Raw genomic sequence first — 27519 nt, 5'->3', positions numbered from 1 at the left:
AGATTTAGTTTTCTAAGCATTTGAAGAAGCTACGTGAGCAAAAATTTATTTAATTAGAGGCTTTAATTACGAACTTTAATTAAGTTAAATTTGAACCCTTTGATAATTAAAAAATTTCAAGAAACAAACTAAATATTTTTTTTTATTATATAAATCAAGATCTGTTTCAATGTTCATAGTTTGTATAAAAGAAACGAAGGAAATAAAAATAAAAATATGACCATACATAAAAATATAATAAAAAAGAGAAAAATATTGTTTTAAATAGTAATGTTGAAGTTTTGGAATATATTAATAAAAATGATATTTCCAGCATTAATACTTTTGATTTCGAAAATTTGTGTACAAGTATACCACGTGGAAAGATTATTGAGATTTGCGACCGCATTTATGATAGGTATTTATTTAATGAGAAAATTGATAAGTCTAATTGGTTGAATTTATGTAAGTTTAATCTTTTTGAGAATGTTCTTTTTAATGGTTTAGATTTTTATAAACAAATTATTGGAATTCCACAAGGTAATTCCTTTTCTGGTGCTTTTGCTAATATTTTTTTACACTTTTTTGAAGCTAAATTTCTAGAGCATAATGAATTTAAAGTTTTTAGATATATTGATGATTTGATTTTGTTTAATTGTGATAATTATTATTTTATTTATAGTATTTATCCCGGAGATTTGGTTTTGAAGAAAACTAATGAGAATTGTTTAAAAGTTGAATATTTTGATTTTAAAATTGATATTGTTAACAGTTTTATTAAAATTGGTGTTTTTGATAAAAGAAAAGCTTTTAAATAAAATTTTTTTTTTCTGCAACTTTAATACTAATTTGTGTAATAAAATTTTTAAAAATTTAGTTTTTTCACAATTGGTTAGGATCAAAAATATTTGCAATAATGTTGAAAGTTTTCGGGAAGCTGTGAATAATTTTTTGAATAATTTGAGTAATAATGATTCTCGTTTTAATTTTTGCAATGTTAATTTTTTAATTAAGAAAACGATTGAAGAATTCTGGTTTTTTGGATAGATATTTTTTTCTTTCAACAGGGCGCAATTCAAGTCTTAACTGAGCAGCCCTAGTTAAGCATTCTAATTAAATTGCAGCATTCTAATAATTTGTTACGTATCTCTTTATTGACTTCTTTTACAAACTATCTGCGCATTGTAATAGAGGGCGTTGTTTTCTTTAGTTTTTAGTGTTTTCTTTTTATTCGGCTTGCTTGTGAAATCGATGTTTGACCTGTGACTAAGTGAGTTTTTATTTTTCTGATGATTTTGTTTGAGTTTCTTTTCCTAATTTGTTATTTGTATTTCATGTTTTTTCCTGGACTTCTATACAAAACCATCGGGGTACTGAGAGAGTTAATTTAAGCATTTGCTTCTCCCTCAATAGAAATGGTTTTGTGTTATGGCTACCGGGGCCGGTACCCCCTGAAGACGTCGGCTCCAATGGTCATATTTTTATTTCCTTCGTTTCCTTTATTGCTACTTTTTGTGAAATTTCTCTTGATTTTTAGCGCGTTTTTTCTTCAAAGAATTTTTTCTATTTTGAATTAAATTTTTTTTTCTTTTAGTTTGTATAAAAGCACATTCAAATTTATAGAATTTTCAGAATGTACAATTAAGTTGTCAAACAAATTTAGATTAAGGTTCTTGAACCCTAAGAACATCTCTCCGAAATAGTTCCATGGATATAACCTGATTGAAAATTTTATTCACTTAAAAAATACAAAAATATCAAAAAACAGTCGACATAGTTCAAGCGCTTCAATAATATACGTTGATTAATTCATATATTCCTGTTTTTGAAGAGCTTGAAACTTGCCAACTATTTTTTCAAGTGCTTCATAAATAGGAATATTAATAGGCCCCTATTTTTGAAGCACTTAAAACACCTATCTATAGATAGACAACATTAATCAACACATCTTGTTGGTGGACCATCAAAATAGTCACACAGCATCTTCCATAATATTTTGTTAGTTGATGTTGGTCCAACAATAAAAACATAACTTGCTGGTTGACCATAATAAAGGTAAACAACATCTTCCAGCTTATTTTGAGGGTTGTTATTGGTTCAACTACAACAAACATCACATGATGGTTGAACCATCCTACATGTTCCATCTTAATTCGATGATTGCTGTTGGGCCAGCAATATAAAAGATTACTTAATGGTTGAACCATTATAATAGTAAAACAATATCTTACATCATATTTTAATGGTTGTTGCTGATCCAACATTAATAAACACATCTTGTTGGTGAACCATCAAAATAGCCATACAGCATCTTCCATCATATTTTGATGGTTGTTGTTTGTCCAACATTAAAATAAAATAACTTGTTAGTTGACCATCATAATGGTAAAACAACATCTGCCATCAAAATATGAAGGTTTATGTTGGTCCATCAAAAATCAAACATTGCTTGATGGTTTACCATCATAACATAAAGCAACATTTTACATTTTGTAATGATGGAAATTTGATGGGCCATCAAAACTGGATGGAAATTGTTGTATGATGGTGAGCATCAACACATGTCGGACCATCAAGAATCGTACTTAAACCAACATAAACCATCATAATTCTTTGATGGTACCATCAAGAATTTTGACTTGGGTATACACATGTTTTCATAGTATGTCTTCGAAGCGAATGTAATTTTCAATCAGGTAAAATCTTACCACTGCAGTTTCTGGAAATTACTTATCTCACTGCGAATGATTGATACTGAATTCTTATTGCGAATTTTTTTTCAAAAAAATTCCCAAGAGCAATTTTGTTTTGGGGTAAGGTATTTATTTGGATGAAGTTAAAATGGATGGAGCTTTTATGAAGTTAAAAGTTTTTGTGCTATGAAGGATTTTGATGTGTATCGTCCTCGAAGAGTGAAATTTTTATGGAAGTGGAACTTATATTTTAAACAACAACTAAAATAGCAAATATATCTAAGTGAGAGCACAACGAATCGTAATTACATTACGGGATCTGTTGGCTAATATCTTTATTCTGAAATTGGTATTCTTTGATATCACTAACTTTTTAAGCCTTCATCTTGAATCTTGTTTACAATTAAAAAAAAGTTGATCAAGTATTTTTCATTACAAAGCAAATTGTACTTCTTTTTTTTACTTTTTGTACTTTTTTTAAATATTTTTTTAACGTTTGTGAGTTTTTCTGGTTCTCTAAAGGATATATAATTTAAAATGAAATACACATGCATACAACTAGAAATTCGATTTCTACCAATAAATATCACAATCAAATGCAATTTGGGTCATAAACTTTTTATGATTTCTTTAAGAGCAGCTGTAAAAAATTTTACATTCTCCGTAAAGAAATTAGTATTTTAGTGATTCTAAGTTGCCAATCAGACTGCGTAGGAGTCAGGATACTGGCCTTGCATCTGAAAAGTTCCGTCTTCCAATCACGGACAAGGCATGGATGTTCTTTCCGTCTCTGCATTAACTGTCCTTACTGCGGGAGCAACGGTGACCCACCTAATTTGGTGTCTTCGAAAAAGTGACTAACAGATCTGCTGTAATACACCTGAATTGACTTAATGTCAGCCCAGCTGGTATTGGAAGCCAGTTGTGGGTATTGGGAAAAAATGAGCCTAAGTTCATAAATTTGATATTATTTTGGATGAACATTTTTCTGGATATTGTTAAAAGGCTCAATAAAGTTTGTTAAATTATAGGTATATTCTAAATACTTAAATGCTGCTCAAATTTTAAGACATTGTAATTTTGAAAATCTGTTCAGTTCGAAATTTTTTACAGTTGAAATAAAAAAAGCGCAAAATAGGTAACTAAGTAAAAATTATAAATAGATTTTGCAAAAAAATGCGAAGTTCTTGGTTCTCGACGTATCCCTGATGTCCTTTAAATCGATTGCACGATTCATAGTACATCAAAGATATGTCCATATATACGACAATTTAGATAGGCTTGAAATTTGAAAATTTTGTTGTTAACATTTATCTTACTGCTGAAGGTGCATTATCGCAAAGTGCGTAAAAGTTTTAATAAAATTTTACCATTTGTGAGTTTAAATGTTATTTTAAGTGATATTTAATTGTATTACAAAGAATGCTCTCTAAATTTAAGTATGGCCAGCCTAATACCATCCAAAAAAACCATTGCCTTCTAACTGCACTGGGCAGAGTGTCAGTATGAAATTCCGTACAGTTTCTTATATTTTAGTACTTTTGTTTCCCAGAAAACAATATGCAAGAGAAATACATGTCTAACTTGAGAATTCTGCTCCTGATTGCTTAGCTTATACCAACCCCTACTATTGCTGCGCAATTGTTTTCTTTTCTCGTATTACGTACTTGTACAGCATGATAAATAAAAAAATGGCTCACTCTGAAAAACTTTTGATCGAATGATCGGATCTTCACCGTTCTTGTTCATTTTGCTCACAATTATCGAATTCATTTGTCAAAAGATAATTTCATACGAAAAAGTTTTTTTAATAAATACTTATAATTTTTTATTATTTCATTTAATACTTATGAAAAAAAATTGAATTGTAAGATTAATTTTTTTTAATATAATTTCAAAGAATATAATTTGACTTGGAAAAATAAAAAAAAAATGAGTGAAATCAGTTGAATTGCTCCTGAGAAATCAAAATTCAAAAAAGTCGTATTTTAAATATTTATTTAATTCAATCAATGTGTAAAAATTATAAACAAGATATTCTAAATTTCGAGAGACAAATTCAGAAGAGTGACAAATAGCATCAAGAGAAACAACTACTTAAAATAAAATTTTGTTTGAATCGAAAATTCTCCATGCAAGTTTCAACTTAAGTTAACAATTGCAGGAGATACTAGTGTTAACCATAAAACTATTCATTTTTAACTATTAGATTAAGATTATATTTGCTCTTAATGTCACCCACTATCATTATTGCTACAACGATGAAAAAACGATTCCCAAAAACACTCGTAGATGCCAGGTGTACATATGATGTCGTTGATAAATCTCAGAATGTAACAGTTCAATTTTGAAATATTCAAGTATAACATCTTTTAACAGTTTAAATAGAAATATGTTATCAAATCTAATTTGTAGATTGATGATAAAATTTTTAGATCAGAATGCTACTGAACTTCTTTAAAACATCTAATGCACTTATTAGTGAAATATAAAGCAACCTCAATTAATGAATAAACATCATTTGCGTGATCTTATAATTGAAGTGTTTTTAATAATCAATATTTTCTCTTCATGTTAACATTCCAGCAATCTAGCAAGCCTCTGAGAAAAGCTACAAAACCGTTTCCTACATAATAAAGGCATGCCTTTTTTTTCTGGGTGATTTCACCTACACTTTTAAAAAATCCATCACGCCGGATATATCCTTAGTAAATTGCTTTTTTTCCGTCTTCTCCAAATGTTGTATCGATTCTTATAATTCTGAAATTGCTATTTTATAGCACGATACTATTTTAGCATATAAAATGATTTTCTAATGACTTAATTTCTTAGATGTAAAATAATTCATTTGTAATATACTTCATTTTGAGCAATAATGTCTGGTAAGAGTCGCAATCGTATTGTTGGATCCTGCAACATCACAGATGTATCAAAAAATGTAAGTAAAGTTGTAAATTTATTTACTTGCGTTTAACAAAACACATACTACTGAAAAAAATTCAGTTATATTAGTTTAAATGATTGAATAAACCGCAATTCTTGAATAATTAAAATTTTAAAAATGATTATCTTTTGATGTCTTTTATTGCTGGAGCTGGCCAGGTGGCCGAGTGGTTAGCGTGCCTGATTGTGAAACCAATGGCTGCCGGTCCGTATCCCGCTCAGGGCATGGACGCTTATCTGTGTGTGTAGTCATGTGTTGTGTTGGATGTATGAATGTGGCCCACCCTATGAACGGATATCTGTGGCGTTGTTTTATGTTGCCCGCCTCCATTACTTTTGTCAAAAGGTGTTCACCAGGCAACAAAATGAGTGACACTTCCTTCCATGGCAAACAGAGATAAATTCAGTGCTGTTAAAAAAATTATTGAAGCTAGAATGATATTCTTTTTAAATTTTAAAAAAGTTATTTAGTTCTGTTTTTTTCTGTTACCCCTTTAGGTGATTTGATTAAAATTGTTTTCGTTATTTTTATCTGTTTGCCTTTTCCAATAAACTCAATTTAATAAATATTTACATTATCTCCTTAAGCAAATACATAAATATTATGTAAATGTTATATTTCTCTGTTATTTACGTGGTTTGTATGACTTTCACTGATATGACTAACAGATAATCATTGATATGACTATCTGATATGATAATCATTGATATGACTATCTGATATGATAATCATTGATATGACTATCTAATGTGATAATTAAGGCCCGGATTTTGATGACATTTGCATTTTTTTTTGTGCATTTTTGGACATTTTTTGTCCTTTAGAGCATTTTTTGAGATTTATAGGGTATTTTATTTAAATTTTGGGGGGTATTTTGCATTTTTTAAATTTTTTGTTAATTTTTCCTAATTTTTATTATTTTTTATAACTTTTTATTATTACATTGGTTTCTAAACAATTAAGAAAATCTCATAGGATATTAACAGGTGAAGCAACATCTTTTCAAATTGAGGAAGAATTGTCAGTAAGTGTGACCGTCCTTTTCAAGTACGCACCAATAACATCAGTAGACGTTGAAAGATGCTTCTCCTGGTATAAAAATTTGCTTTCAGACAAGAGACACTCGTTTACATTTCAAAATATTAAAAAAAATTTAATAATCCACTGTAATTCTGATATTTAGTAATATTATGAGATGGAAGTTGTTATAGTCATTTAAGTTTCTATTCAAAATGAAAATGTTTTGGTGTCAATATATTTTCCTTTTTTTTTGTTATTTTAGGATATAAAACAACGAAACGACTCATAATAATTTTAAAGAGTAAAGCATTGTTTTAGTTCAATATTTTTACTTCTATTTAAGTCATGTCATAAGACATTTCAATTCAAGGCAATTTTCGCATTTTAAGGGAATTTTTTTGCACTTTTAAGGGCATTTTTTGCAGTTTGTAAGGGCATTTTTTGCACTTTTTAGGGCATTAATTGAGATCTTTTCGGTCATCAAAATCCGGGCTCTAATGATAATCATTGATATGAAGTCCCAGATTTGCGGGTTAAACATCTCTATCCTATTTATTAGTATTTCTTATTATATCTTAAGAGATAGAATAGGAATCACTTTAAGAACAGATTAAAATATAGGATATCAAATCTAATGATAACTAAAAATGCAATTTAATTGCAGAGTATAGAACTAAAATTTATAACTTAACATTCTTTTTCCCTTTTAGAAATAAGTAAGTTGTTAAGGCTGCTTTTATGAATAAGTTATATTAGTAGATTATGATAAATAACTATACTACGTTATACTATTCATTTAAATACAAATAGATATTTCTACAACTAATCATATATTTGATGTGGATAAATCCTTTTTCAAAACATGTGTTGAGTTATATCTAGTTAACATTGCGATGAGCGAGATTTAATAAATAATTTAGTGAATTCCACTTAAGAATAAAAACGCACAGTTTAAAAAGAATATAGATGGTACACAATTTATTCAAGAAAAATTGATAAGATAAATAAGCTGAAGATGAATTAAAAATTGGAAACTAAATAAAAATAGAATTGAATAACATGGATCCAAAGCTTACATTAAAACTTATGCTCTATCTTTACTTCAATTTTCAATTATATCCATTCATAATTTTATATAAATTCCTTTTTACTCTCTTATGTTTTTTTAAATGTTTGGAATAATATTACAACAAAAAAAATGTCTTCTTTCTCAAACTGCTTTTGTTTTTTAAAATATTAATACAAAAAATAAAAATAAAAAGAAACTTGTGTTGGTTTATTTGTTTTAGAGATAAAACTATTCAAAAAGGTTTAAAAAAATATTTTTAGCTCATTAGAAAAATTTTACAAAAAGATATTTTCTATCACATTTTTAAAATTTTATTTAGATACGAAAGTACACTGAATTGGAACATTTGTGCATCAGTGTTCTGGCAAGAACAGAGATGCATAGCTTATCACTGTCCTACATTAAACCCTTTAATTTATTTCAAATGTAGAGTTAGTTTACATTTTGAGAAGAAGAAAAAACCGTGCATATAGCGCCATTACTAACGTGATCTTTATGGACTAAAATATAATTTTGTTAACAAGTCTGAAAACAATTTTGAAACTGAAATGGGAAAGTAAATGAATAGTTTTGTAGGACAAGTCATTAGCATTCCTCGTTTGCATTTGCAAATACAATGAAATTTTACCATTGACAAACATAGAGCTACACTTCAGTTTTTGAGATTCTGAATATTTTACGAAGCTAACATAATAATTTTAAAAAATAAGATAAAGAGGCTTTTCTATGAACCTTGGAGGAAACAGAAAGTTTTATAGTTAATGAGAAATTCCTTCCAATGGCACAATAGTATGATATATATTCACTGAAATTTGTGAAATTATTGACGCTTTTATCACACTCTACTAATCAACTCACCCTAATACTTAATAACTTGTTGAGTAAGTAATGCTACTATGTAGGCTGTTGTTGTCTGTCTAAATCTTTTTGAAGATTATGGGCAAAGTAACCCAAGTTGTCACCCAAAAAATTAATCATCAGATTAAACAAAAAAAATGTTAAAGCATCTTTGATGAATTGTATTATACCACTAAGGGTCTCATTAAATTAAAGCTACAAAAAGGACAAAAATATTTAGTTCTTTAAAATCCAGCACAGCAGCAGCTTTGAAAGCAATACTTAAAGCAACATTCTTAGTGGTAGAAAGGGGAAAAACTCAAAACAGTCATAGATATTTTTCTAAAAAAATGATAATAATTAAATTTTTCAGCAAATATTTGATCACCATTGGCTAAATTTGTGAGTCGGATATGTCAAATTTACGGGCGATATGACTTTGATTTAACCTTTTTTTTTCTTGAAAATTTAACATCTTACCTGCTTTTAAAAATCATCAGAAGCTTTGGAATTATTAAAAATATTTTAATTAATTTTATCGAAATGGAACGATTTGAAATATAAAATATGAGTTCTTAAAGCGATGAAAGTAAGAACGATTGAAAGTATGAGTGCGTACGCGGAACTACGACTTCGCATACCATGCGATTATCATTATACTGTATTAGGCTGCAGTGTTAGTTGGCAGAACAAAGATAGATCGCAACTCCTAAATGTAATTTCAACATAAAAGATGACAGTGATTGTTTAGTACTAAAGAGCAGGCGTAATCAGCATAATTCTCTGAAAACGCGTACTCCCAAAATAAAGGGGGTAGCCACAATCTTGGAAATTTATTTTCAGATTAGTTTGTTCAGGAGAGATCAAAGTTTGGACCCCTGAATATTAATCTTACATTTCATGCATTTCACTATATCCCGAAATATTTTTTAGCTTATTGAAAAATTTTAGTATACAATTAAAAAATTCGTTCGTGCAAAGGTAATTCAATTCAAAAAATAATTTTCAGTAAATATTTATTGTATATCATTATTTTATTTAATAATACTGAAAAAAATTTTGAATGGTAGGGTACACAATTTTTCGCATTATTTTAAAGAATATAATTTTACATGGCAAATTATAAAATTTGTGCAAAATCGGTCGAATAGCTCCTGAGAAATCGATTTTTTAACTATCTCATTCTCCTGAAATTTAATCTAATTTCTCGCAGGTTTCACACAGCTAAAATTCATTTAAAAATACGCTAATATAAAAAATTCCTATTCGGCCTTACCACGACGGCTTTAAAGCACAACTTTTTTGTAATATAGATCTTACGGTGAATGAGCGAAATCGGTGGTTGTTGACTTTCACCGGTGAATGTTGACAATCACATAGTCGTTTTGGTGAATGTCCGAAATATTTATTACATCCGATTTGATCTGAATTTATTCGTGGATATAATTACATTTATTCGATATTTTAATACTTACTGACGATAGATCAGAAGAAACATCAGTGTTTGGTGTATCGGGCTATACATTTACATTTGACCGGTACATATTTGCCCGGTATACCCTACACTGATGTTTTTTTAAGGTTAAGTGCCACTGCCCGGTATACATTTGCTCGGTATACACTACAGCGATGTTTTTTTAAGGTGAAGTGCCACTGCCCGGTATACATTTGCCCGGTATACCCTACACCGATGTTTTTTTAAGGTGAAGTGCCACTGCCCGGTATACCCTACACTGATGTTTTTTTAAGGTTAAGTGCCACTGCCCGGTATACCCTACACTGTTTTTTAAGGCTAAGTGCCACTGCCCGGTATACCCTTCACTGATGTTTTTTTAAGAAGTGCCATTGCCCGGTATACATTTGCCCGGTACCCCCTACACTGATGTTTTTTTAAGGTCAAGTGCCATTGCCGGTATATATTTGCCCGATACTCCAAACACTGATGTTTCTTCTAATCTATCGTTGGTAAGTATTAAAATATAGAATAAATATAAATATATCAAATAAATGTAATAATATCACCGAATAAATTAATATAAAATTGGATATAACAAATATTTTGGACATTCACCAAAGCGACTATGTGATTGTTACATTCACCGGTGAGAGTCGACATTCTCGAGATTTCAGTCATTCACCGTAACATAGACACATAGAGAACTTAGTTACAGAACACGTAAAGCATAAATAAAACATTTAGTAACCGACTTAGTGCTGTCTTCTATATTCATTTAGTAATTTAGAAACTCTTTCAGGCAGGAGGGATACTTTTTTTTAATCTGAATAACATGAAAATAAACAAGTAATGACTGCATCATATATATTTATGTAAAGTTTGTGTCAAATTATATTTGATAATAATCAAACAAATTTAGATTAATTTTATTGACAGTCGATATTTATAAAATATCATACCTGCCAACATATAATCCTTTCGAGAATGATTTTCCTAAGTGGTAGAAATATGCAATTCAAATTAAAATTTTTGGCAGAAACATGCACTGTATTTTGAAAAAGCTGATTGACTACCACAACTTTCTGATTGACATACCTGCCAACTTTCACTCTTTCCGAGAATGGATTTTCTAAGTGGTTGTAAAACAATAATCGAAAAACAATCTGACTCAAAAATATATTTACATTTTGAACTCGTTGAAATTCGCTTGCGCAAGGATTATTATGCTTTCATATATTTATTGTAAATATTTATATGTAGTGGTGGTCAAACTCATTTATAATTATCATTATAATTCAAAAAGTTAATTGGAATAACCTGAGTATTGTTACCACTTTAAATATGAAAATAAAATCTTTGGGAAAATCCGGAAGAGTTTGCAGGTGTGTAACAGTATTACATATTAACATTTATGCTTAATTTTTTTAAAAATAGTGGTCTTTAAAAAGATTATAAATTAGATTTATAAATGCAAGGAATATATCGCAAGCATACATTTTACTACCACTTTAAATATAGAAATAAACTTTTACGTCAAATGTGTGAACGTTGGCAGGTATGAAATATTATTAACTGAACCCTAAGTTACTCTTCCTGAATGTCACAATTTTTGAAGAGTCATATATAAGTAAAACGAAATTTATAAGAACCTATATTATAGTTAAATAAATGTATTATAACTAGAATCCTAATTAGCATAGTGATTTCAATGGAATTGATTTTAGTTTTTGAGACTACTTAGTAATTCATGCTGGATATTAATTTTTCTGCGTGACATCAAAATTGATGTATTTTTAAATGTCAATACTTTTGCATCGAACTAAAGGCAGCATTAGCTGAGTCACGATATATCTGATATTTTTTCTAATAAAAAAAGTTAATGGATAATTTTTTTAAGAAAAAGTTTTACCTTTTAAATAGCTTTATTAAACCTAAATTGCATAAGTTGTCATCAGAATTAATTGTTAGATTTGATGTTATCCGTTAAAAAAAATAATTTCCCTTTTTTCCCAGCGGCTTTTACTTACGCCGTTAATTTTCCTGGGACATATCGATGGAACAATTTTATCCACAAACCAACAAACTCTTTAATACGAAATTTCAAAATTTGATTGTTCTACCTTATTATCTCAGAATCATTTCCCAAATTGCAAAGTTTTTAAATAATTTGAGTTTAATGTCGTTTCCCCGCCCCCTGAAAATAAATTAAATTACATAACTCTAAAGGCCCTATTGTTAATACTTCAATATATGTGGTATTGTATATCGGAAAAACGTAAGTCGTTCTTTAACTTCGACTCAGTGAACATGAAATATATACGTCATAATCAAAAGAGGATATTAAACGATCACGCTACATAATTGGAATTCTAATCATAGGTAAGAGCTTTCTACAGCTGAAATAATTCATAATTGATCGTCAGCTACTGACCTTGACTTCTGAGAATTATTTCATGTTCTGGAAATGTCTAATGATTTAGTTTTTCTAATAATTGGTCTTCACACTGTTTCATTCTTCTCTATTGTTCTATAATCTATACATGTGGGATTCTCACCCGACTCCCTCACACTTGCATGTTACCTAACTTCTTTTATTTGTTTATCTTTTTTGAGCTTGTTCCTCTTCTTCTGGTGATTTAACTATTTTTTTTTCGTGTTGCAGATTGTTTGTCTCTTTTTTTTCAGACATTTTGTGCTCCGCCAAGTATTAAGGATTTTGAAGCAACGAATCTATAGCATGTGCATTTTTGTACCAATATTTGCACTTAATTGCTATTGACTAGTTTTATTCACTTATCATGTATTGACCAAAAATAGAAGATTTTTTAACAGTTTGTAAAATTCATTTAAAGGATGAAATTATTCCTTCTAAATAAATCCTTTAATTTAAATATTTGATAAACTAATAAGTAAAATATAGAGTGTTATTAGATTATTAACAAGATCATTTTCAAATATTGCTGCTTTTTTTAAAATTTTAATCTAAATTCTAATCTCTCTACCTATTTTTATCCTAAAATCCAATTAATTTTTTGCTTATTCTTATTATATTTTCCTATTTATAGTATATGTTTAAGGTCAATAACTCCTAATAAGGTAGATAGATAAATGAAAAGAAAAGTATTTATTTACGATACAGTTAAAGTAAAGAGCATTACTCAAAGAATGAGTGGCGTAACAGCTCAAAGGAGACCATAGCCTACTGTGTCCGTCACAGTTTTTCTTGATCTTGAGCTCTGAGGTACAGAAACAAATATTCCGTTAGGAAGACTAAACTAAAGCGGAACCCTTAGTGTTTAGTCATCAAGCATGCTCGGTACTCATATTTTTAGACCTACTAAAGGAATGAAAATCCATGTCAACTTTGTCCAGTCCTAGGATCGAACCCCAGAACTGTGGCATGGGACCACGAAGCAATATTGCTCAGCCTTCGGGCTTTACAATTGAACTTAATTGCTATAACTATCTTTTCCATATTTATATATTTTTTTCGATTTTTTTTTACATAAGTATAAAAATTTCAATAGTTCTTTTTTTTTTAACTTTTGTAATGATCATAAAATTTCTAAATATCTTTTATCGTCAAATTTTGTTTACAGTATTCAGGAATGTTATCCAACGAAATGCCTGATGATGTGATGCATAAGCGAAGAATATGTGTAATATCAGAAGAATTTACGGCTACATCGAAAAAGGTATCGCATATTTAAGATAAAAAATAACTCAAGCCTCTCTTTAATTAATTTTGCAGCTGCACTCATAAAATAGATATGATTGTTGAACAAGTTTCTGGATTAGAAAAAAGTATATGTGTTTTTTTTCAAATACACTCTTTTGCCTATCAGAGCTGCCAACTTTCTATGCTTTTTGTAAAAATTTATGCTAGGGATAGCTATGTTTAAGCTTTAATGTATTATGTTTTATTCCTTTAAATTTGCTTACCGCACCACTGCCGATAAATGACTTAAAAGTTCATATGCAACACCATTTTAATACAGCTCTTCAAGGCTCTTAAATGTTGGCAAAATGTTTAAAAGTTCTGAAATCTTTGGTTTTTAACTGTCTACCACTCTATAAAATATCTTGCAAAAACCGTAGTATTGGCAGGTTTGGTAAACTTGCGCAACTGACTTTGTTATCAAATTAAGTAATGCTTCTTAAGTATTCCTGCTTTTTAATTATTTCGCTTGCATTGACAACCAAAAAACTTCTCCAATCTTTATTCGTCTCATCTAGGATTTTCTTATGGATTCACATCTGCTGGAAACTGAAAAACATTTAAAGGCGAAGGTGTCGTTTAGAAAATATTGTAAGACTTTGCTTATGGATTTTCTCGTTAGAGTATTGTCCCAAGTTGCTACTGTTGCTCAATCATGGAAGAAAACGATGTGGAAATTACTTGTTTCCTTAATTTGCTCAGGAGGGTTTTTGTATCAGACAAATGAATTTTTAACATTTTATTGGACATTTTCAACTACAACTAGCCTTGAGGAAAGCAGCCCATATGAAATTACTACACCTGCAATAACCTTCTGCAGCAATAATTTGTAAGTTTCTTAAATATATTGATTTATTTCAAATAATTTAATTCGTTTCATTTCTTTGTTTTATACCTTACTTTTAAGTCAACTAATTCTGGCAAACTCCACCTACCCACCAATGGTACACCGCAACATCTCCTGGCACCCTTCTGGGAATCAATTGCGATCGAAGCTCCCAGACTGCCTTAGCCAGATTCTGAACTGGTCGCCTAAAATGTCTAACATTCGAACGTGGCAGAAAAATTTACCCGACTTGTAAAAATTGCTGTGTCCATCCAGCCTCTCCGAAACATATACTTGATTGTGTCGGACTATCCAGGGTGGGCTTAACTTCCGATCCCCTTCTTGTCATCGACTTTCTGGCTGTCACCAACTTTTTGGAGTTGATCTGACTAATGTCAGATCTATGAGGATAAGCAACAGCAACAACTAAATAAATTATCCCAAGAAGCCGAAGCGGTAAGAAAAAAACTTGATTTGCGTCAAAAGTATACAACTCAGAAATAACAGTCGACATGTTTCAAGTGCTCAAAAACGGAGGCCCATTTTCAAGACTTGCCAGAATGAGAACAAAGGTGTCTTGAAATAAAAACCCTGAAGTTTCAAAAGAAAAAAATAAAGGAGAGAAGCAAAACTAAAAAATCCACATAAGCCAAGAGAGAAAAAGAGGAAAAACAGAACGAAAAAAAAACATAGTGGCCGAGAGGAACGAACTTGGGTAAAATACATTCCTACACACTATGGAGAAGTGGTGAGGAAACCTTACATTTCAGATCACTAATGTTTTTTCTCATACACTTTTAGCAAGTCTTGAAAATGGGGGCCAGTTTTTGAGCGATCGAAACATGTAGACTGTCATTTCCAATTTGCAGGTGTTTGAAGTTTTTAATCAAGTAATAAAGTTGAATATTTTTCTACTCTAACATCGATTATCATTATGTTTTATTCAAATATTCGAAGTATATAACGAAAAAAAAATAAAGTGAGAACCAGAATACTATTGAATGTTATTCTTTTTGAATACGTTTATTTATTTATTGTTTTCAGCTGTGATACCTCAAAATATTCAAATGGAGTCTTGGTGGCTCAGGGAATAGAGCGATCGCCTTCCGATGAGGTGACCCGGATTCGAATTCTAATGATGACTGGTCGATACGAATTCCGCTTCCGGCTTGCACCAACCACCGTGCTGACGCAAAATATCCTCAGTGATAGACAGATCATGGGTCATAGTTTCCATCCCGTAAGGCTAACAGTTGGAGGTTTTCGTGGGTTCCCTCTCCATGTAATTCAAATGCGGGTTAGATCTATCAGAAAGACCTTCGGGAACGCAAATTTCTCCCAATACTTGATTCAAAAGTTTCCTTGTCTTCTGGATTGGGTTCTAAACTGTAAGGCTACGAAGTTAAACATTAGTACTCGTAAACAAAATATTGGGTCGGCTGTTCAACGACGATTATAAAAAAAATACATAATACATACTAAATGTATTAAGGGTCATATAAGTATAAAAAAATAACTACCCATGTCAGGAGAAAACTAACCTTCAAATCAATATAAACTCACAAGTTTTTAAGTAATCTAAAAGCTTTAAAATAATATTTAATTAACTAAATAAATACATAGTATATAACATACATAATATAAGATATGAGCTTATAAGATATACTTAAAAAAACGAAATGCTCACCCGATTTCATACATTTTGATTACAAGGAAGTTGATTTTTTAAAGTTGTTTCTTAAGTCAACTTCAAAGAAACCTCAAATAAACAGCAAAACCCCAAAGCAACCATAAATAAACCTCAAAAACATCCTAAATTTTTGTGCGTGTTACCAGACTATAGGCAAAGTTTAAATTATGGTTTGCGGTTCCTTTGGATACAATGCTCAAATCAGATAAGCGTTTTTGAGTGGTCGCGAAAATTCAGTTGACTATCTAAATACAACCATTTAACCATAAGGCAACCATTTACTACCTTTCAGAGATGCATTAAATGGCCAAAACTTGTTTTCAAACAAGACAATTTTAGCATGCATAAATCTTTAAATAATAAGAATAGTTTTCTTTCTCATCACATCAAAAAACACAGTTTATAGAATAAAATTGAACAAGCAACACACATTAATGCAAGAACATGATGCAAATAAGCACAGGAAAATTTCTGTTTGTACTGCCAAGCTATACTATAATACAGGCAGCTAAAAAATGTTTACTTAAGCACTAATCACAAAGAAAAAAAATTATGAATCTATTATATGATAAAAAATAGACAGTAATATAATTATCTTGTTTCATGAATCGTCGAAAATAATTTAAAAAAAATTAATATTTCTTAAAACAAAATAGATGCCCTAATGAAAAAGTATTTCAACTGCAATACCTTTAAACTGAGTACATGTCATCAAACCCGTTATGATTTTTGCATACTATATATATATATATATATATAATTTTATGTATATAATATTTGAGGCATCGTATTACGTGCCATATATGAAAAGCAAAGTACTCATTTGCAACCGAAAAAGACCATTAAAAAGCATGTTTGAATATCTATCTAAAAAACATGTAAAATCATCTAATTTTCATTAGAAAACTGTTTTCATTTCATTAAAAATTGTTCATTAAATCAAATATTAAAATTTTGTATTTAAATTTTCCTTAATAAATATTGAAATTAGTGCATAAATTTTTGGGTTACTGGTTGTGTGAAAAAATATTTTGTTCTTGCTTAAATGTTTTAGGCATTGTTTTGTATCTAAAAATTTGATACTTTTTTCCATCAATTTATTGAAAAAAATATGTATTGTTATTGAATATATAGAAAATTTTTTGTGTGCCTAAACTTTGGGGCACATTGTATATTTTTTTAATATTAAAAAGTGAAAAATGAGAACAATAGTTGGATGAAATATGAGTTAGCAAATACAGAAAAGCTAGCTGCTTCAACGAATGAAGTTCTAAGCTAGTAGTAAATAGCTGAAAAAATTAAGACTCTTCCTTACCGTGGATAAATCCCTATTTAGAGAAAAAGTAATAATAGTGAGTTTTAAACGAAACAATGATAAAACCCAAGAAGAGCTTTTTCTCATTTTGTGAGACTAAATTATAAATTGCCTCTTTTATTTTCTTATTTTAACAACTTCGTTTAGACTGAAAAATCACATTTTAAAATCCTAGCTAAAGTATTCAGGGTGACAAAGTTGTCTGATTTAACGGCGGGAAAAATATTTATTGGTTCTTCTTTCAGCATGAATCGTGCTACTTACTGTGAAAAATACCCGGATGAATGTTTTGACGATTACAACAATACACAATTCTGTAGCGAATATCCAAAATTCTGCATTAATAATATGGGTAGAATGGAGAGAAATACTAAAGTAAGTATTAAGTTTGTCCTATATATGTCTACACAGATCACCTGTTGAAAAAAAAAGAACAAATTCATACTTTAAGTTCTAACTCACCCGAAAGTAAATATTTTTCACTAAATTTATCTTATACTGTGTATTTATAGGAATTTATTTTTCGCATGAACCAATGATGATAAAAGCAGCCAATAGTATAAAATTAACAAATTTTTTTTATTTGAATAAAAAAAACAACAACAGCAGGTTGAAGTCTGTATAAGTAAACAAAAAGTAGCTAGGACTGATGAAAATACGATCGATTACGCATTCCTGCTTGTTGGCAAACCTCTTGACAGTAAAAGCAACTGAGCATCTACCAGGGTTGAAATGTGCTCAAAGATAGGAGAGAGGTTATTCCATTTGTCCTCAGTCTTGGTAAATTTTGATTTGATATGTTTAAATTTCCTCCTACAAGATGATGCTCTAAATCTGCCTATCTCTCATCGGTAATTTTAATGTCTGAATTAAATTCACCTGTAAAAGGGATCTAATAAAAAAATCTTTATAATGGTGGTATAATAAAATAATAACGAAGTTAAATTGCGTTTAAGTTAATTTTAAGTTAGGTAGTGCACGTGTAGCATCAATTATCAATTAATCTTATATTCACGGTAAATAAATAACACTTTAAATAGCCGTATAAAATTATAAGAACAATAGATAAAATATTATCAGTATTGTACAAGGGCGCCGGCAGAATAATGTAAAAGGGGGTGCAACCCTCTAACAAACTAACCCCCCCCCCAAAAAAAAAAATTTTAAAATATTCTGTTATTACTGTTTTGCTATTACTTATATAATCTTACTTATTACAATCTGTTAATTTTTTTCAACATACATTTTTCATTGTTAACAAGATATTTAAAAAAAAGTGCGAATTTCTTGTACTTGCAAATTTTGCCACGAGAAACTATTGATAGCGCTGTCATAGCTACTGACTTTGAAACACAAATAACTACAAACAGTAGTTTCGTATACTAACGTGTTTGTGCACGTTTAAGATTTGTATTTGTTGTGTTTGATTTGTTATTGAGCTTTAGAAGATTATATATATATATATATATATATATATATATATATATATATATATATATATATATATATATATATATATATATATATATATATATATATATATATATATATATATATATATATATACTATGTGTAAAGATCTGCTCTTACCGAAATTCATCACTGAAGCTACAACGTGGTACGAAATGAGGTGGAAAAAAAATTCTTATGAATCCCTTGAATACATCGATTTGGTAATTGAGGGCACACCGTTTTATCCAGCTGTAGCGGAGGCTATCAAAATTAGCCTAACTCCTCCAGCTACTACGTGCACTATTGAACTCACTTTTAGTACAATGCGACGCATCAAAACATGGAATCGGTCTACAATGTCTCACGAGAAATTAAGTAATTTGTGCATGCTCAATGTGCATAAGAAAAGATTCAAAGATGACTCAGAATTCATTGAAAAAGTTATAAACAGATTTGGACAGCAAACAAGACGATTACTATTCTTGTTTGATTCAAAAAATTTTTAATTGTTATGTATCAATAATTATTTAATTACTTGTTTTTGAATAAAAATATTTTTAATAAAAATTTTTTATAAAAAAATAGTTTTTCTGTATCTGCTTAATTGTTTAGAAAAAAAAAGCCAGAGGGGTGCAAGTGCACCTCCTTGCACCCCCCTGCCGGCGCCCTTGGTATTGTACCACATGGTACCTTACGAACATTTAAATAAATAAGACTTATTACCACACGTGGTAGTACTGAAAATAAATAATCGAAAGTGGAATACAAATTATGAAATGTGTTTCTCTAGAATAGAAAAGTATATTCAATAAATTAAGCTATGGCTGAAAATGAACAGAGAAAGCATTAAACTTACTCCAAAGAAGACTGACACAAATCATACTTACAAAATTAGCATTTATTTCCTGGGGAAATCATAGGCATCAAAAAAATAAAATTGAAATTAACATTTTAGAATTTTGTGGTATTAAAATACCCAGCACAATACAAACATTAAATCAGTGTCTAAAACACTAAACTTCGGATGATTTCCGATCATTAAAAAAACTATCACCACAATCACTTCGCACACCATTCTCTCTCTTTCTCGAAGCAAAATATTCAAGAGCTTGGGGACCGAAGCTTCCTCGCACTACCCTACAACCTTCGAACTACTTCTGCCGCCTAAAGGTAACGGCCAGAACCCTTATTTAATCACTTGCCATCTTCTTTGAAGGAAAAGTCAGAACACCTCTCCTTCTGCTATGTGAGTGTAAGTACATAGATGGCTCTGCTCTCCTTCACATGGTTGAGTGGTGTACATAGATGGCTCTGCTTTCCTTTACATGGTTGGGCGGTTCTTGCACCTGTGTAGGCTTATTATGCATATTGAAAGGATTATTTGATGTTGAAATATTAGAAGCATAGATTAACTGTGCTAATGACATCATAAAGTGTCCTATAGAGTCCGTAAAATTGTTGGATAAACTATTGGAAAACGGTGTTACAATTAAGTTATAACCATGGATAAAGATGAAGAGCAAATTGAGAACAAACATTTTAATTTAGTTAGTCAACTTAAACATAGACAAGACAATATGATCTCATAAATTCCTTCATACTGGAATCCCTGAATCGTGGTGGCTCAGAGGTCGAGCCTTCCAATGAGGTGACCTAGGTTCAAATCCCAGAGATGGCTGGCTTCTCACCTGGCTCTCAATGGCCACAGTGCTGACATAAAATATCCTCAGTGGTAGACGGATTTTGAGTAAGAGTTTCCTTTCCGTCAGTCTAACCGTGGGAGGGTTTCGTTGTTTTCCTCTTCAGATAAAGCAAATGCGGGTTAGTTCCATTAAAAAAATTCTCCACGATGGCTAATTTTCCCTGTTATCTGATACAAGAGGTTCCTTTGTCTTCCGGAATGGTTTCAAAATTACAAAGTTAATGATTTGAACATTGGTAGTCGTAAACTCAAAATTGGGTCAACTGTTCCGCGACAGTTTTTAATAATTATAAAGTTTTCGTGCAATTTTCCAATTTTATGAGATTTATTAAAACACTTGCTAAAACCAGCACTTTTAGATAATATGTTACATTAAACAAAAATGTTCAGTTGTTGCTTTGTGTCACTCATGCAAATATAGGCATCTAGTAGGAGATGGGGGGGGGGAATAATTTGTTTAAAAAATTTATTATTATAGTACAAATGTTGAGAGAATTCAAAATTTTCACAACAGGCATTTTAATTTGATAAACCAGATACTTACTTCTCTTACATTGCTTATTTTATTTACAAACGTACCAAATGAGTCTGTGTGTAACCTCTAATCATAAATCTTCCAGTTCCCTTATAATTATTTTAATAACTTTTTTTTTCAAAAAAAAAGAAAAAAAAACTATGTGTATACTGTAACGTAAAACTAGGTGTAATGAAAATATATACTTTCTTGCTAAAATTGGAAAGTAAATGAGCATGCTCACGTGTGTACAGGCAAGACTTGCACAAACATGCACAATTTTTTAAATTTTTCTTCCTAAAAATTTCTAGGAATTCGAGCTTTTTTGAAACATGCGAAAATGTAGAAGAATTGAATCCACAATAGAATACCGAAGTTATTTTTTTAATAACACTTAAAGTTTATTTTAATTATTTATTTTTAGAATTTATTAATTTATTTTTTTAGAATCTTTATCAATACTATATATATATATATATATATATATATATATTATGATACTCAGTGTTTCTCATCTTTAAACATGTTACTTTTTCTACCGACAATCATATAGGGTTTCCAGTTTCACCTTCTCCATTAGTGATTCATTTAATTTTAGTAATTATTTTTTTGCCCCTTTAATATTTATTTGCGAATTCCGATGTGTATACTTTTTTCATACATAATTATTTGTAAGGATTCTAAAACTTTATATTAAGTGTGATCAAATTAAACCGTTAGACCTTTTTGAACTTTGACATAATTATTTTGAAATTTTGCAGCTTCCAAACCGTGACACTCTTTCAGATTACATCTTCAGCGATCGGTTTCGTGATTGGGAGCTTGCGAATGAACTTAATCCAACCAAAGAAAAGGATCTTATTGGATGTCGGAAGAGTTTCAGAGTTTCAGAAATATATCAGCGTTGCGTGTACGTACTGCTTTCTTTCTTCTTCAGTGACCGTTGGAGCATTTAAGTCTCTTTCTCTTATTTATTTATTGCGTAATTTTGTTTTAAACAAATAAGTTAGTGCTTGCATTGACTTATTTAAAATATTTAAATTCAAATTCATATCAGTTCTTCATCAGGACACATCATTTACTATAATTAAATGCGATATTTCTGAATAAAGAATAATTATGCTAAAATAAAAATTATTCTTCATAATATTCTTTGCATATATATATATATATATATATATATATATATATATATATATATATATATATATATATATATATATATAAAAGATGCCCGGAGGAAGAGCTGCAGCGCTATCGTGCCATAGGTCCGTTCGATCCTCGGGCCGGGAAAGGTTGACTCAGCCTTTCATCCCTTCAGTGGGTCGATAAATGAGTACCAGGCATGATTGGGAACTAAACACTGGGGGTTTCGCGTTCGGCTGACCACCTAACCGGAACATCTGCTCCTGCATCCCAGAGCCCAAAGGTCAAGAAAACTGAGATGTGTGCACAGTAGGCCTTGGCCCTCTTTGGGCTGTCGCGCCGCTGAGTTCAGTTTATATATATATATATATATATATATATATATATATATATATATATATATATATATATATATATATATATATATATATATATATATATATATATATATATATATATTTATATATATATAATACATTGAAAAAATTATATGGCCTCCTCGGTCATCCGACCTATCTTGTCTTGATTTCTGGGGTCATATGAAAACACTGGTTTATTACACCCCTGTTGACAATGCTGAGGAGGTGGTTGCAAGAATTGCAGTATCTGCCGGAGAAATTCGAGATATGCCTGGAGTATTGCAGAATGTTCGAATGTCCAAGCGCCGGAGATGTGAGGTCAGCATTGCTGCCAGTGGCAGAAACATCGAACACTTACTTAGACCCATGTACCATATAATTTTTCCAATGTATTATTAAAACAATTTTTCACTTACGGTCTCTTTTCTTTATGGTGCTTCTGTGTATACATCACCGCTTCAGGAAAGCATTTCCGACCCCGCATTGCTATATGATTTCGAGTCATCAGGATGCACCCCACCCTCCTTCACCCCTCCAGGATGCACCCCACCACTGCCATAAAAAAAATTATATATATATATATATATATATATATATATACACTGGTTATCATAAATTAAGGAAAATTCACAAAAATCGCGATAACTCAAGAAATTACACATGGAATTTTATGAAACTTACCCACAATATACAACACATAGTAAGGTATTAAACAACATAAAAAGAAATTATCAGACATTAATAGTAGTATAGAAATTAGCACATGTATAAAATAAACAAATTGGAAGTATCGGTTTGCAATAGAAAAAGTACCTTTAATATGGAATATGATTGCCTCTAGAAGCAATACAGCACAAACAGCGATGTGTGATGCTTTCAATTATGCGGTCTATCAGTTCAATAGGAAGTGAGAGCCATTGCTCTTGTAAAGCAGTTGCAAGCGTGGCAAGGGTCTGAGGGGGCGGATTGATGGCAGATACACGCCTCCCTAGAGCATCCCAAACGTGCTCGATAGGATTCAAGTCCGGGGATCGAGCTGGCCACTCCATGCGAGTAATTGTTTCCTGTTGAAGATAATCATCAACAATGCGAGCTCTGTGTGGTCTTGCATTATCGTCCTGTAACAGGAAGCAATCACCAATTGCCCCGGCATATGGGCGCACATAAGCATCAAGGATGTTGTCTCGATAAACCTGAGCATTCACGGTTCCCCTTGGAAAGACATGGAGGTATGTGCGCCCTCCTAAGGATATGCCTCCCCAAACACAGACACTGCCTCTTCCGTATGCATCTCTTTCACGGATGTTTGATGGATGATAACGGGTCCCAGGTTCTCTCCATATCAAATAACGTCTACTGTCACTTTCTAGACTAAACCTGGACTCATCCGTAAAGAGAACAGGCCTCCATTGATCTGACGTCCAGTGGACATGTTGTCGGGCCCACTGCAAACGGTCTCTCCTATGGCGTGATGTGAGCGGCACGCAAATGGCTGGTCGTCTCGCATACAGACCACCTTCGTGGAGCCTTCTGCGCACAGTTGACGTTGACACCAACCTTCCGGTGGCTGCAGCAAGAGAGGATCTAAGATGTGTCGGAGTAGCGGTTCTATTCCTGCGTGCACTTAATGTCAAATATCGGTCATCGGCACTGGTCGTAACAGTTGGCCGTCCTTGACTGAACCTCCTAGATGCCGAATCTGTGGTTTGAAATTGCCTCCAAAGTCTATGAACCACAGATGGACTCACATTTAGCCATCTGGCCACTTCTGATTGACTCTGCCCTGCCTCTAGTCTCCCGATGGCTCTCCATCGTAGTTCTTCAGGCAAATGATGCCTAGAGGTCATTATTACGAATTGGCTATCTCAGATTTTCAATGTCGCAATCACAGTAAAATTTGTGTGCTTTCTCTCAAACTTGGACTTTTATGCTCCAGGCAGATGACGTAAGCCGAGTGCAGCGCCACTAATTTGCATATTGCAATTTTACTCAGCTACTCTTAGTGGACAACATATGCAAATTTTGCACGGTTTGGCTTACTTTTGAAAGAGTTATCGCTATTTTTGTGATTTTTCCTTAATTTATGATAACCAGTGTATATATATATATATATATATACATATATATATATATATATATATATATATATATATATATATATATATATATATATATATATATATATATATATATATATATATATATATATATATATATATATATATATATATATAATTTTTTCTCTCTTTTTTTTTAGCTATCGCAGATTTCCTTTTGTGATTAATAGCAGACCTACGTTCTGCTTAACTATAGAATCTCAACTATATGAACCGAACTCTGAAGACGAGAAGGTTTCAACTGATTATCGTAAGTTAATGCTCTCGTTTCAAATTCCTTAATAATGGATGCTAATTATCTGAGCAAAGTTGCAGAAAGAAGGAAAATCACAGTGGAAGAAAAATGTACTAGTATTGTGTAAACGCTATAAACAAAGCGATATAGTCAACTTAAGTAGAAATTTCCTACAAGTTTCAAATATATAAGACTAGAGCAGAGGAGTTTAGTGTGCCCTTCACAATTGTGAGCAAAGGGAAAAGTTAAAATATGTTTTACCCTTAGGATTATTGTTAAAATTGCACAAGCAAAGATTATTGAATTATATGAAATAAAATAAAGTTACTTTTCTGCGTACAAAATTTTAAGAAAATTTAAAAAATCTATAAATATTTGGATTAAGTTCATTACATACGGCCTCTGGCGCCACTTTTTCGGCTGCCCAAAATTAGAATAGGTCATTGTATATTTATGAATTACTCATATAATATTTTAAAATTAATTAAGATACAAAAATTCGATTAAAGTTTTCGGATAGGACTTTTTTTACATTTCATACCTTTTAAATCTTTTATTTCATAGCTCTTATATGATCATTAAATATTTATACGTATTTTCGTCGCTTGCAGAAATCTTATAGCAGAATTTTTAAATTTGTGCATGGTCCCCACCAGCCTTGGGAGGGGAAAGGCCAACTCTGATGTTATTTGTCCATTTAAAAACCCCGATACTTATTGCAGCAAGATATTATACATAGTTTGTAATTAAAGAGGTATCTACTACACACTATATATTCTAAAACAGTGAATATAATTTGTAATATTTTGAAATGGAGTTTATACAGACAAACCGTTGCTTTTTAGGCTCTTTGTCAAAATCATTCTAAGGAATTAATCACAAAAATATTTTCTACTAAAAACTGATTGCATGTTTTTTACACATTGCCACTTCTACTTATATTATTTCCTCAGCAAATGTCAGGCTAATTTAAAAAAAATCTTGCAGATATCGAGCGTCTCTTACACACATATCCTGAAGAGTATTTTAGACATTCAGATCCAGTTCAATATTATGCAGCAGTCCACAATCGCCGGCATTTAGTGAATCCTTACGAAAATGGAATTGCTCTTAAAGGAGGAAAATCGTACATTTTTTTTGTGTCTATGGTAAGTTCAAGGTGCATAGAAATAAAATTCATCTATTTAAAAAAAAATGAAAAACTACCATTATGTTTATCCCTCATCATGTCTTCAAAAAACGATGAATAATGGGCCAAATGGAGTTTATATTCGGAAAGAGAAATGAATTTAAAAGAAAAAAACACAGAGGAGTGTAATTATAATAATATTTTCTGAACAAAAAGTATATTAACATGGTTTACAGTCACCTGGCCGTCTGGCTAATCGTGGGAAGTTTTCGTGTTTTATCTCTCTATTGAACGTAAATGAGGGTCAGTTCCATCAAAAACTCCTCCACGAAGATTAAAATGTCTCAAAATGCTTGATCTGAGAGTTTCCTTGGCTCCTGCTATGTGCTCAAAATTACAAGGTGGCGGAGTTGAACATTCATAGTCGTAAATTCAGATTTGGGATTGTTGCTATACGTCGGTTATAAAATAAAAAATAACAAAAGTATATTTAGCACGGTGACTTAAAGGACAGAGTGATCGCTCCCCAATGAAGAGACCCAAGTTCGAAATCCAGCGATGGCTGTTCGTTATGAATTCCGCACACGGCTTCCACTAACTACAGCGCTGACGTCAAATATCTTCGGTGGTAGACGGATCATGGGTTAGAGTATCCTTGCCATCAGTCTAACCGTGGGAGGTGTTCAAGGTTTTAATCTCCATCGGACGCAAATGAGGGATAATTTCATAAAGAAGTCCTCCACAAAGGCAAAATTTCTCCCAATACATAATCCAGAAATTTCATTGTCTTCTGGATTGGGTTCTAAATTACAAGATTACGGAGTTGAGCAATCATACAATTATACAAATTTCTTTTTCTGTATAATGTCAGGATGGAACAAAAAAAAATTAATCTTTGCTCACATCTACGGAAAAAGTAGTTTAGAAAATTACGAATAAGCTACAGTAAAGCGAGGTACTTAAGTGATAGAGTGTCTCCAGGAAACGGTGAGAAATGGGGCAAAACAGAGTTCATATTTAGAGGGAGAATTTAAAAGAAAAAAAAATATTACATTTGTTATCATTGATTCTGAGTAACTTTGTTCTTAATATTGTAAGAATGGAACTCGAAATATCTCCCCATTGTGCTCACATTTGTGAATAAAAATTATTAATCATAAAAAAAAATTATCTCTCTTTTATAGAATGAAGTGGTAAGACTACCCTTTCCTTACACCACAAACTGCACAGATTACTTAAAACTGTGGAGACAAAACAATGGAACTGGACCTTTAAATCAGAAAGTAAATGTGGTATTTATTAAAAACTTCTAAAATAA

The 27519-nt window shown here is 31.1% G+C and overlaps 1 protein-coding gene across 5 annotated transcripts in view; it reads left to right on the top strand.

The window, feature by feature from the left end:
• LOC122272636 (uncharacterized) overlaps window positions 1-27519 on the top strand; it is a 114658-nt gene that overhangs the window by 63320 nt on the left and 23819 nt on the right. For 3 of the 5 annotated variants that reach the window (XM_087163526.1, XM_087163529.1, XM_087163525.1), the window contains 7 exons: window positions 13598-13693; window positions 14235-14545; window positions 17793-17922; window positions 21977-22125; window positions 24978-25087; window positions 26060-26220; window positions 27386-27484. In XM_087163526.1, coding sequence (XP_087019652.1) covers window positions 13607-13693; window positions 14235-14545; window positions 17793-17922; window positions 21977-22125; window positions 24978-25087; window positions 26060-26220; window positions 27386-27484 — 1047 coding nt within the window. In that variant the 5' untranslated portion in view covers window positions 13598-13606. The remainder of the gene's footprint in view (window positions 1-13597; window positions 13694-14234; window positions 14546-17792; window positions 17923-21976; window positions 22126-24977; window positions 25088-26059; window positions 26221-27385; window positions 27485-27519) is intronic. The other 2 variants (XM_087163527.1, XM_087163528.1) reach the window with 2 other exon arrangements.

The sequence above is a fragment of the Parasteatoda tepidariorum genome, chromosome 5 (assembly GCF_982258835.1).
Source record: "Parasteatoda tepidariorum strain Cologne lab strain chromosome 5, Ptep-v5.0, whole genome shotgun sequence".
NCBI classification, from domain to species: Eukaryota; Metazoa; Arthropoda; class Arachnida; order Araneae; family Theridiidae; genus Parasteatoda; species Parasteatoda tepidariorum.
Note: the sequence above shows the minus strand (reverse complement) of the source record. Positions and strands in the feature narration are given on the sequence as shown.